This window comes from Thunnus maccoyii, chromosome 19, assembly GCF_910596095.1.
Source record: "Thunnus maccoyii chromosome 19, fThuMac1.1, whole genome shotgun sequence".
In the NCBI taxonomy this organism is placed as follows: domain Eukaryota; kingdom Metazoa; phylum Chordata; class Actinopteri; order Scombriformes; family Scombridae; genus Thunnus; species Thunnus maccoyii.
The window spans coordinates 26,406,411-26,419,107 of NC_056551.1; the positions used below are offsets into that span (position 1 = coordinate 26,406,411).

Below are 12,697 nucleotides of genomic sequence, written 5' to 3' on the forward strand. Positions count from 1 at the left end.
AGCTGCTAGCATGACTGTTGTAATTTATCAGTCGCAGCACAGAGTGATGACGGCTGTAGTTGACAGAAACACTTCTGTTCATCATAACTTTCTGATAAAAGACACAAGTTAAAGAGAAGATTAAGCTTTTTAAAACAACAGCGTTCTTCAGCACGACCGAAACAAACGTCACTAAAAGTAATCTTGCGCTAATTAACACCATAGACTGTTTATAAATATGGACGACGCGTCTCCACTTCCTGCCTCCGTGCAAAAGTGAAGCCAAAATATCTCGTTTACGGGGGGGGGGGGGGGCGGCCATCTTGCTTGTGTGAGGTCATTCAGAGCCAGAGTCAGTAGAGACGGACCTGACAGAGGTTCGAGAGCGGCTGTCGCAGCTGTCAATCATGATAACTAATTAAAAACAAACTCATCAGCAAAATGAGCACTTGGACAAACATCAGCGTGACAAATTAAAAATGTATTTGACGTGTACTTTTTGATTGATTTTTTTTAGTTTGGCTCATGTCCCATCCGCTAACATTGAGGGGGCGGGGCTTAAGACATAATGCAGCCACTTCCCTTCACTTTTGGGAAGCTGTCATGACGTCAATACTTATATATACAGTCGATTATTAGCAGAGGGGACATTATTAGCATAGGGGGAAGTTGTTTTAATGTTTGTAGCTAACGTTTTTTCTCACGCCTCAGACACTGCCTCATTATATTTACCTCACTATCAGACTATTATTATTGTATTAAACTAATATAATACACTCAATTAATAAAGATGTGGTCTTTTTTTTCACTTCATCACATCTGGGTTTTCCTCTGTTATATATGTCTGGAAATTTTAGCAGAAGTTAGTGTTTGTGTGTTTCTGCTTTCTGCCCCCCACCCCCTCCTCTGCCCCCCCCCTCCCTCAGTACAAACTGAATGAGACAAAAGGCTTTCATGTTCTCAGCTGCTTCTCTGCATGAAACTCACTGCAGAGTGACTCCACGCCGGAGGAGCTCGCAGGATGTTGAATCAGACTCAATAAAAAAAAAAGAGGCTTCGTCTGCTTTGTTTAAAGAAGATCTTGTTTTGGTTTTGACCCCATAACATACTGACTTTATAGTGGATTTTTCACTTTGAACTTATGCAGATTTCACCAATTTTTTTTTCTTCATATTTTTATTTGCACATGCTTTGACAATTTATTGCATATACCTTTTAAAAACAGCAGGATTTAATCTCATTTATAAGCTTTAATCAGTTCCATCTTATGTTCAGAGCCATGACTTTCCAAACTTAACGAAATGTTTAAGCCAATTAGATCACCGATGGCAACAATTATTGACCAGTTATGAATAGTTATAAACCAGCGTTTGCATTTTTTCTCTGTTTTTAAAAGGACTGTCTGTCTTAAAACAACAGTCAGGAGACTAAATCAACAGTGAAACATGTTTTTTCTTGCTGTAATCATTCCTCCTGTTCATATCGACCAGTAGAAGATCCCTTCATAATGCACTTATAATGTAAGTGATGCATTTGAAAGGGATCTTTTCACAGCCAGTAAGAACAGGAGATCATATTGAGACACCTGAGGCACACTTTAAAAACTGTGAATTTATCCTTTAATATTTGATTTTTGTGTCGTTGCATGTTACCGTGAGTCTGCTGCAGGTTATAGCTGAAAAAAGGCACAAATATTTTTTTTATTATTGTTTGGTATTAAAGTGCCGACGGGCTTCCTGTGTGTTCACACTTTTAGTTATTTCTTTTGGTGCAAAAAGCTTCATCCAGCTCAATAACATCACCACAAGGATGCGGAGAGGGGGGGGAGGAAAAAAAATAAAAAAAATACAGTAACCCTCAAGTCTGAAGCTGCTGTATTTGCTCTTGTAAAGAAAAATGGCTCCCTTTATCTTTGCGCTGATTAACAGTGAGGGTTTGTTGTGGGGTAAGAGGGTCCACAGCAAATGTGTGCCAATTCATTTCCTCAAGGTCTGCTGCGACAAACCTCCCTCCTCTGGTACGGCCCACACGTGGGGAGATTACATCTTTTATTTATCACTTCTTGGCTCTATTTTTCCGGCAAATTCCAAGCCGGGGTGCAATCAGCCAAGAAACCCTCCCTATATATGATGTGTGTGTGTGTGCGCTACTGTTATTCCTCTTTGTAAGCATGCAGATCAAACCCCCCCCCCCCCCCGCACCCCCCCCCCCATACCCCCACCTCCCTCCCACACCTTCTCTCTCTGGAATAACAACCCCCGATTCAGTTTCCCTGAAAAAAACATTTCCCAATATCTGGGAATATATAGGCCTCTGGTTTTGGCAGGACAGAGGCTGGTGTGTGTGTGTTGAGAGTGTGTATTTCCTGTGGCCCTTCAGTGAGTACACAAAGCCCACATGAACCTCCTGCATTTTAAAAGTTGGGGGGGGGGGGGGGAGTAGTGGGAAGGAATGAGGGGGTGTGGGGGGGGGGGGGGGGGGGCGACTGGGTCATGCAGAAACTGAAGTGTTCAGATTGCATTACAATTCAAATTAACCGTGCCGAGTAATGGGATTACAGTCCTTCAGCGCTGTGTGAAGAAGGTGTCCCGAGTCTGGTTGAACTCACAGGTGACAAGCTGCAGCACAATCAGAAGACTCCCAGCTGACCGGGCCAGCGATTAACGGCTGTAAACTGGAAGACTGTCTTCATTTAAAGTGAGCTATCTCTTCGATTCGCCACCACCGCTGAGCCATCTCTCTCTGTCTCTCTGTCTCTCTTATGTCTTCTGTGATTACAGACACACACACACACACAAAAAGACACAAACCTGAGCCGATTGGCTGCAGACCGGTGTGAATCATGGCCCATTTAAAAAGGGAATCGTTGTGCTCAATACGCTTCTTCTTCTCCTTCCTCCCTTCCAAATCTCTTCTACTTAACAAGGGAGTGAAAAGATGCTTTTGTTTGCCTTTCTTTCTTTTTTTTTTTTCTTAGAGGCGACAGGAAGCTTTGAAAGACACAAATGAACATAAAAATAGGAACAAACTCACAATAGGAATGCTGGGTATTTGATATGTGTGCTGGGTAAAAAAAAAAGCAACTAAATGACGCAAAACGCAGTGTTGCAGAGTCACTGATTCATGTCGTCGCGTGGAGGAAAGTTGTCATGAACAGGAGGCTGTCAGTTCAGCACACAGGTGTCTGTTCCTGTTTCACTCACTGGGTTATAAACAAGCCGACATACGGTAACTCTGATGGTCTCTTCTTCTTCTTCTTCTCTTTTTTTTTTTCTTCTTCTTCTTGCCACAAGAGAGCAAACTTCTGTAGTGGTTATTCTGCACTAAAAACACTCCAGTAATAACACACTTTAGCTACAGTAGATCTGAATATGCATCAAGAAAATGCTTGCGACCGCATATCTGACTTCATCCCAAACTCATATTTTCTGTATTTTACTGGAAGTGAAGTACAACATGTCGACTCATTATGCTAAAAAAAGTACACACAACAATTATCATTCGGCAACGTTTCAACTGTGCCAAACAGAACAAGTCATTCAAATGTAATGTGTGTCAGTTGAGACCCAACCCAGCACTCACTCAGCACTTCCTTTATTACTCAATACTTCCATGTAATCATTTAACACTGATTTTAAAAGACCTTGACTGTGTTTTTAGCGTAACCTTTAACTTCTGTGTGATATTTTTAGTTAAAAGTTATTTATGATGTAAAAATCTATCTCCAAAAGTCCCCTTGAGCTCGTTTAATCAGTGTGATATTAGGATTAATGTCATGTTTTCCGTATTTAGGTGTTTTTTTTTTATGTCTGCCAGTGTCATGACTTCACCTTAAACTACCCCAAAATATCACATTCGCCTTATTTATTGACACCTCTGAAGCAGCAGCAGCAGCAGCAAGAAAAGCAGATGTGGGTATTTCCCTTTTTTCTTTTTTTTTTTTTATATATCATTATTATTATAAGTTCTCTCTTCTCATATATTCTGGTGGCTTTTGAGATGTGAGGATATGGAAATGCCTCTTTGTGGAGTTTTTTTTTAAAAACACAATTAGTGGATTTTGAGGCTTTACATGCCCTACATTTCAAATGCAAACCGCCCTGAGCAAAAACAGGATTTAAATGCCCCAGTCACACATTCCCATTCATGCACACAGCAGATTTAAAGCCCCCATTGTAGCCTCCCCCTGTGTCTGTCTGTCTGACCGCTTCACCCTTTGTTGTCACTTTATCTATTATTCCAGCTATATAACCGTAAATGTTGTTGGGGTTTTTTTTAAAAGGGTGATTTTGGGTTGATATGTGTGTATTTGTAGCATATAAAGCGGCCACTTCACTCACCGACTTGCAGTACGTTGTCCACGCAGCCGCTCTCCAGCAGAGCGATGCCCCGTCGGAACGGCAGCCGCGTCTCGTCGCTGCTCTCCCCGCTACCTCCGACCTCCTCCCCGCCGCCGCCGCCGCCGCCACCGCCACCGCCGCCAACGCCTCCGCCGGTGTTGAACGACGAGTACATGCAGATCTCCCTCTCGCTCCTCGGGAAAGACCAGTACACGATCCGCCTCTGCACGGGCTCCGGGATCCGCTCGAAGCGCTCCTCCACCCGCTGAAACGGCCACTTCTCCGCGACTTTCCGCGCCGCGATGTCCAGGAGAGTCTCCGGGTTCTGGGTTTTGCTCGATTCGCCCTGGGCGGCAGCCGAACCGCCGCACGGCGCCCCCGCGGCCCGCTGGCCTTGCCGACATGTCGCACTGTAGCCCGGTCTACAGCAGAGCCGCTTGGCCGGGGGCTGCTGTACGCGCTCCGCCATGATAGCTCCGCTTTAACGTCAACGCACCATATGAACGGGATCGGGAAGGGAAGAGGTTACCCGCGGCTTGTTGGCCGTGTATGGCCAAATCATCCCTTTATGGAAACATGGGGGCAGGGCTTCTCCGGGCTTGTCAAACCCCTTTGTTGACAAATTGAGAGCAGGCGTGGTCTGTCCGGTCGGCTCGGTGCTAAATAAGGACTGGAGGGCGGAATTCCCGCACGGCTGCTAATCCTTTGTGAGTTTGAGCTTTAAAAAAAAAAAGGGAGGCGGGGGTCGCGGTAATAACGCCCGTCTCTGCTCTCCAGGCTGTGGCTCTCCCGGTGGGCGTCGACAGAAATTACAGACAGAGGCACCAGGAAGGCTGCATTGTCCTGCTGGTGAACCAGTAAAGCCGGGGCTGAACGCTGGGAGCCTTTATGGGCGGTGATCGGCCTGTCAACAGAGGAGCCTCGTGGTTCTGGGGGAGGGGGCAGTGAACGCAACACCGCCCCCCCTCCAACCCACCACCAACCCCCCCTCCTGTGACGTTCAAAGGTCCACCGGAATGTGGATCTGCTTTAAAGCAAACACAGCTCATTTTCATGGTCATCTTTTATGGTTGAGATATTTAAAAGATCCCCTCTAGACGTCTTTTAAGATACTTTTTCCACAAAAAAAAGTTAAATTATCTTGTTAAAACTCTTAAAATGACATCAACTCCTTCTCCCTTATTAAAAAAAACAATCCAGAGTGTATAAATGTGCAAATATATTTCATTTCTTAGGTTTAACTGTTGGACACAAGATGTGTTTGTGCAGTGAAAGGCTTCAAGTTTCCACATCACGCTTCTGTAAGTTGAATGTTGGACTACAATTGGTTTCCAAACTATTTGTTTTGACTATTTGTCACAAATCTTTCTCATAAACCGCTTAAAATCTGATTTACAATAAGCTCAGGGAAACTTTCCACTTTCAGCAGATGAAAGTGAAAACTGAACATACATCAATCTGCACAGTGAAGCTCAAACATCCAACGGTAGGAACAAGAAGAAAAACAGATTTTTGAGTTAAGGAGGACTTTAATTTATGTTTAAAATCACTAAATGGACAAGAATGTTTACTTTTTAATGAAATGGACCAATAGAAAAACAAACTTATAACTGATATTGAGCTCTATTACAATTCTCTAGTCAAGCTACAAAACAAAAAAGCAACAAACAACTTTTAAAACATATTAAATTATTGACCAATGTTACTTGATTATTCATCTGTACCCCATTATTTGCTAATGTGTTCCTTATTCTGTGTGTTATTATGTTTTTATTGGATATAATAAAGCGTCTTGCACAATTCCCTATTTATTTTATTATGTCACAACTGAATTCCCTCTGTTTCCTCTTTTTGTTCTTCACACTTGTTTATATGTTACATGTGTCACAAAGTTGTGAAATATAACAGTGGATGGAAACAGAACCACATGTATTGTCATGTCCTTAATATTTTATAGTTATTTCTTAAGATCATTGTTATTATTATTGTGTAAAATTGTGTTTTTGCAAGCAGGGAAGGGTTTACATTACAATAAAAAACACTATTTTACAATGAAAACTTTCAAATAGTGTCTTTTATAAGCTGATTTCAGTATTTTTACACCCAATATACATTTGACAAATTTCAGCAAGACAGTTTTGAGCCATAATGTTTCATATTTTATTAAACTGATCATAACTTTAAATGTATTTGGAGTAAAAAAACACAATATCTGCTTCTGAAATTTAGTGAACTATAAGTATAAAGTAATAGAAAATGAATATACTTAAGTATACTTCACTATCGGTGCTTTTACTTTCCATTATAATTTAATACAAAATAAGTGAAAAGTGCATGTAGTTAACAATAAGTAATAGTTTCTTTACCCCTCATTACTTCTTCATGAAGGGTCTCAGTCCACCTCAGTCTGGACACAGTTCAGTACAGATAATGGTCATGTTGTTTTTGCCCAGTTGCCCTTGGGGCTCAACTGCTGGATTTCTGTTTTATCAGCTGGGTCATTGCCTTCACCTGCAGTCCCAGGTGCAAACTGGTCTCTGGATAGACGGCTTCAATTGAAACAAAAGCTTTATTATGACTTCAATGAACGTTTGCAGTTTTTTCTGACTGAACCTGTTGCTGTATCCCAATTCATTAATATGTATTTATAGCCTGTGCTAATGTTTAAATGCAATATTTTGACAGATTGTGACACAAGGAAGTTGTTTTTTTTTGTTCTCTGACTGTCAATGCACACATTTACCATGTTGGGCATTGTGAGTATTATGAAAATATAGTTCTAAAAGTAACATATGAGGGTATCTGGTGGTCTAGACATTGAGATGCATAGACGACTACGTATCTGCAACGAACCTGGTCACCTCTCTCTCTCTCTATATCTACACTGTAAACTGTCCAATAAAGGCAAAACGCCAAAAAGTAATCTAGAGAAAACTGCAAAATGCCTTCATGTTTTAATCAATTTAATGTTTCTTTTATTATCTATGCAGCAAAACCAGCAATTTAACAGCAAAGCAAACACAAATCAGTCTCACAGAGGTTCAATAGATGATTTAATGACTAACTGTTGGCAATAATCGTTGATTCATCGGAGTCGTTCTTGTTATTGTTGTTATTTTGCATCCACATGTTTCTGCTGCAGTGGCGTCAAAAAGCAGATTCTGTGTGAAATTTAAAAAGACTGCAGAGTGAAAAGAGGTCAAAATTTGAAGTTAAATGAAAACATTCAGTTTGCAAAAAAAACAAGTAATTAATTTAAAGATGAAAGAAAATATTTTATTGCAATATATTTAAAGATGTTTTTAAGCAGTTCCAGGCCAACAGAGGACACATGCAGCAGACATAGAGCAACATTTGCATTCATTTGGGGTCATTCCTATGGCCACCAGATAAATGTAAGTCCAATATTTGCTCTTCTTTTAGTTCAGTTAAGGTTCAAGTAGTTTCTAACTTTATCTGTCTGCTGGTTGATGGTGGACAGGTAGCGGATAAAAGCTTTATTAGAGCTTTCTCACTGAAAAACAGCTGCCAAAAGAGATTGATGTCTGTACAGACTGTACAAATGCAATAAATAAGTCATATATATATATATATATATATATATATATATATATATATATATATATATATATATATATATATATATATATATATATATATATATATATATACTGTATATATATATTAATGGAGCTTTAAGAAAAGACCTGATCAGACGTCACTGGTTTTTCACAGCCTGAGGGAACAGCTAGATTGAAAAAATGTGACTGAAAACTGAAATGCATTGTGTTCAGTTAATGTGGTGATTTGCTTCAACAGATGCACTTTGTTACTGAAGTTCTTTGAGAAATTTATAGTGTAGTACAAAGTCAGGAGGTTGTGATATGTAGCACAACAAGCTAGCAAAGCAGAACAGCAATCCTGCACATGCTCAGTGGCGTCTGTCTTACACAGAACTACTCTCTGGAGACTGAAAACACGATCGCTGTTATTAGACTTTGGAGCCGTTTCTAAACAAACTAAAGTGACCAAACTCTTCATAATGATGGAACATGTCACCCAGTGCAGCGGTGTGGCTCAATGACGTGTTTTTAATAGTTTTTGGACAACAGCGGAGGTCTACGGCACAGAGGAATAAGATATATCAGACTTTGGATACACACATAATACTTGTTGGTTTGGCTCTGCACATGAGATTTGTTGACAATAAGACAAATATAGAAAATCGCAGCCTTACCCTTTAATTTCCTCATCCCGTCCACACAATAATGCCTTCTTTACTTCAATCACTACACAATTAAAGTAGGCGATATTCTGTTATTCGACAACAACAACAACAACAACAACAAAAAAACTCAGAATCCCAGCAGCCTCAGTCAAAGATATCTCTTTTTGATGGGCAGCAGGGGAGCATTTGAAACACTTTTATTCATGCATAAACATTCTGTTTGTCACTGTAACGAGTTTATCTGTCTTTTTTTTTTCTTCTTCTTCTTCTTCTTCTTCCTCTTCCCATTTCCAGTTACAGTACCACCTGCTGCTCCTGCAGGACAGTTATCAGCAGCCTCATTTCAGCACACTTGCTCCATGCTGTGTAAATGATTTAGGCCCCCTGGTTGAAAATCTTTACTATTGTCGCATTTTACCCTGCAGACAGTGCAGTAGAAGCAGCAGTAATGACTGAGCCTATCCACTCAGCATGGTGGTAACAGTAGGAGGGCTGAAGGAAAGACAGCAGCACACACACACACACACACACACACACACACACACACACACACACACACACACACACAACACTGTCTTGAATAAGGTGGTGCAACCTTTAACAGCTGAGTTTATGCTCATTTTTTGAGGCATTCAGCTGCATTTCTCTTTCACTGTATTAAATTTAAATTTCAGATGCTCATTATGTTAATAAGGTTCTTATCTGCTTTTTCACCCAGAGTACATACATTTCATCAAGGCGTCTCATTTAATATTCAGTGCTGCTGTCTATTCAGTTTTAGCTACGCTAGCAGCTCTATGAATGCCAAAGTCAGTTTGTTGCTTCACCGATTCGGTTCAGACGGAAATATGTCAACACGGATTGACATTAAATTTGGTGCAGATATTCACGGTGTAGAGAAGATAAAATCCTACATTGACATTTGTGGGTTTTGTATCAAATGTCTCAACAACTGTTCAATGGATTGTCATGATATCTGGTTCCCACTCAAGATAAATTATAATAATTTCAGTGATTCCTTAAATTCTAAAATCAAGTTAAATTTTCAATTTTGATTCAATTTCTCTTTTTTTTATTTGACTATTCAGAAAGTTTTTACTTTAGCATTTTACCTTTTTTGTTTTAATGTCATGTGCACAAGGACAAAAAAGTACATTTGTCCGAAAGTTTGGTTTGGAGGATTCACATCATATCAGGTTTATTGTAATTACGAGACTCTGACTTGTAAATATTGTTGACCTCGTAATTACGACTGGGAAACTCTGACTTTTCTGAAGGGGCCGATGTATCTGACATAGTATTTCATAACACGGAAATACTTGAAAATAGCAAATAAGGACTCACATCAACCAGAGTCCGTCGTTCAGAAAATCGCTTTGCTGTCTAAGACAATAGCAACATTATATCTGCTTAGCATGAGCATGTTAGCACTGTCATTATAAGCATGTAGCATGTAGCTAGTAGAGTCTTGTTTCATATAAAGTAGTGAATGCACCCGGAAACATTTGCTAATTTCCTGATATACTGACAAATCGTCATCCATGCACTGAACTCAAACAGATATAAATAACTGAACGTAGCTGCTTTTTAAAGCTCATTAACATTGTCTTTCTGTTTCTCATTCCAAGCAGCATCTACCACGTCTTGAGGCTGAAGCTACAGTACCTTAAACTAAAGTGACAGTCACTAACCGCTCCAACTGACTCCCATTCAAAAAGCTTCAACTTCTCTCTAGAAATACTGAGTCAATCATTGTTTTCAATGAATCATTCTGGTCTCAATCTCTAAATTCAGGCCCTCTAATCAGTGTGCTGGTGGTCATTTTGGAAATTATAGCTCCATTAATAAGATTTGAAGACTTATAGTAACTTTGATATCTGCTGAGGTGGCGTTGATTGACAGCTGTGATTGACACTTGGCTTACCTGCTGCTCTTTCCAACTCCGGGACTCACACTGAGTCAGACTATTGTCGCAATATTTAAGTTGAATGTTATTTGATTACGATACCTGCCCTGTTAGCACAACTTAGCTCAAGTAGCTAACGTTAGCCCAAGTGTCATTACGGTCTTAATCTCTAAATTCAGGCCCTGTAATCAGTGTGCTGGTGGTCATTTGGAAATTATAGCTCTGTTAATAAGATTTGAAGACTTATAGTAACTTTAATGACTGCTATGTGGGTGTTGATTGACAGCTGTGATTGACAGTTGGCTCACCTGCTGCTTTCTCCGGCTCCGGGACTCACACTGAGTCAGATTATTGTCGCAATATTTAAGTTGAATGTTATTTGATTATGATACCTGCCCTGTTAGCACAATTTAGCTTAAGTAGCTAACGTTAGCCCAAGTGTGTACTGCTTGTTGTTCCCAGTAAGTTAGCGTTAGCTTGGGTCTGAGGTAGCAGGCTGTGTTTCCAGAGCATGAAAGGCAACAAACTCTTTATTTGGAAGCTCCTGACTCCAAACAGAAAAGATGGCGTTGACCATAAACTGCAACTCTGGGCTTCAAACTGGCTCCAATACAAACCTGTGTTTTATTCACATCACATATCCACAAATCTCATAACCGCATAAAACATCCAATTTGAACTTTTACGGTTTTATTTTGTGTGTACACGACTGAACTTTATTGTTCCTCGTTGAACAAAGACCACGCATCATTTCTTGCAACATATTTGCATCATATGTTTTACACTATTCAGGTATTCAGGCATAAAAGATTCTTTAAGACTCCCATTAACATGATTTCTATGGATGGACTCTCTCTGTTCAGCTGAGATGGCTAGTACGGGTGATAATGACACTCTTGCTCACTCCTGGGGGTAATCAAACACACACACACACACACACACACACACACACACACACACACACATATGCACAACACAAACCATAGTATCCTTTCACGCTGGGCTCATTTGCATCCTCATCAGTATGCATGAAATTTCTCGCTGTACTTTAATACCCTAACTGCTGCATAATACACTTTAATGAGCATAAAAGTGAGCATGACAATTAAAACTCGCATTAATCACTAAACGCTGAGGGGTGGGGATGTGGGATGAGATGAGAGAGGGAGAAGAGAGGGAGGGTGTGGGAGGATACTGAGGACTGGAGGATAAAGAGCACTCCAGAGAGGATGGCGGTGGGGGGGGGGGGGGAATAGAGAAAAGACACTGAAGTGAAAAATGAAGAAAAGGATGGAGCCAATGGATGGTGAAGAGCATAGAAAAAGAGGAGGGGAAAAAGAGAAAGAGGATGGCGGTGAGAGCTCTTCAACATAAATGTTGTAGGGTGATGAGCTGGCAGAGTTGTCACCACGGGAACAGCGGATGAATGATGTGTTTTCATCTACAGAAGTGTGTGTGGACAAGCGAAGCCCTTCTCCTGCTTCCTGTTCGTGCCCCTTTATCCCTCCATCATTTCCTGTTTTCTCACTTTCTCCCTTTGTTCCTCCTCCTCCTCCTCTTCTTTAAAAGACTGACGGGGAGTAGAAGAATCATTCACAAAGAGGATTATGTTCCCTGAGAATGAAAACCAAGCAGTTTTTGCACCTTTACCTTCCCCCCGCTGTGCTCTTTTCCTCTCTGTGACACTGAGGGGAAGGAGCATATGAATATTCAGAAACAAATGCATGTTATGGTCTCATTTGGATTTCTCACACCTCTGATCTTCCTCCCACCCACCCCCCTCCGTAAAAAAACACTCCCAAGCTCTGATGTAAATTTAATTTTCCTTTGTGGATATGCTCGGTGCAAATCCAAGTTTTAGCGGCCAATATAAGCTGCAGCATTGAGCATGAAATCTTTCTGTCACACAAAGTCGTGCAGATGTCTGGTTATATGCAAAAAGAAGGATTAAACACATGCATGTGAACAAACAAATTGCACTTTTTACTCCCCTGCATTTATTTGACACTTTAGGAACTGTTCAGATTAAGATTTTACATTAAAAAAACATTTGATAATCTTTGGAAATACAACGAATTGTTCAAGATTAAACCAGATTTGGTTTCAAGTTGGGACTCCTTGTCACGTTTCAGATGTCTGTGAGTAGTTAGCAGTTTCACCCAAGAGAAAGTTTTGTTTGAGGCACAAAAAGGTGATTTTGGAAACAGTCTAAGAGTTTTTTTTGCAGTTCTACCAAAAAGAAAA

The 12,697-nt window shown here is 40.4% G+C and overlaps 1 protein-coding gene across 1 annotated transcript in view; it reads right to left on the reverse strand.

Annotated features, from left to right (window-relative positions):
- zswim6 (zinc finger, SWIM-type containing 6) overlaps positions 1-5,461 on the reverse strand; it is a 52,188-nt gene extending 46,727 nt beyond the window's left edge. Inside the window, exon 1 of the mRNA XM_042395148.1 lies at positions 4,320-5,461. Coding sequence (XP_042251082.1) covers positions 4,320-4,788 — 469 coding nt within the window. The 5' untranslated portion in view covers positions 4,789-5,461. The remainder of the gene's footprint in view (positions 1-4,319) is intronic.
- Positions 5,462-12,697: the final 7,236 nt, after the last annotated feature.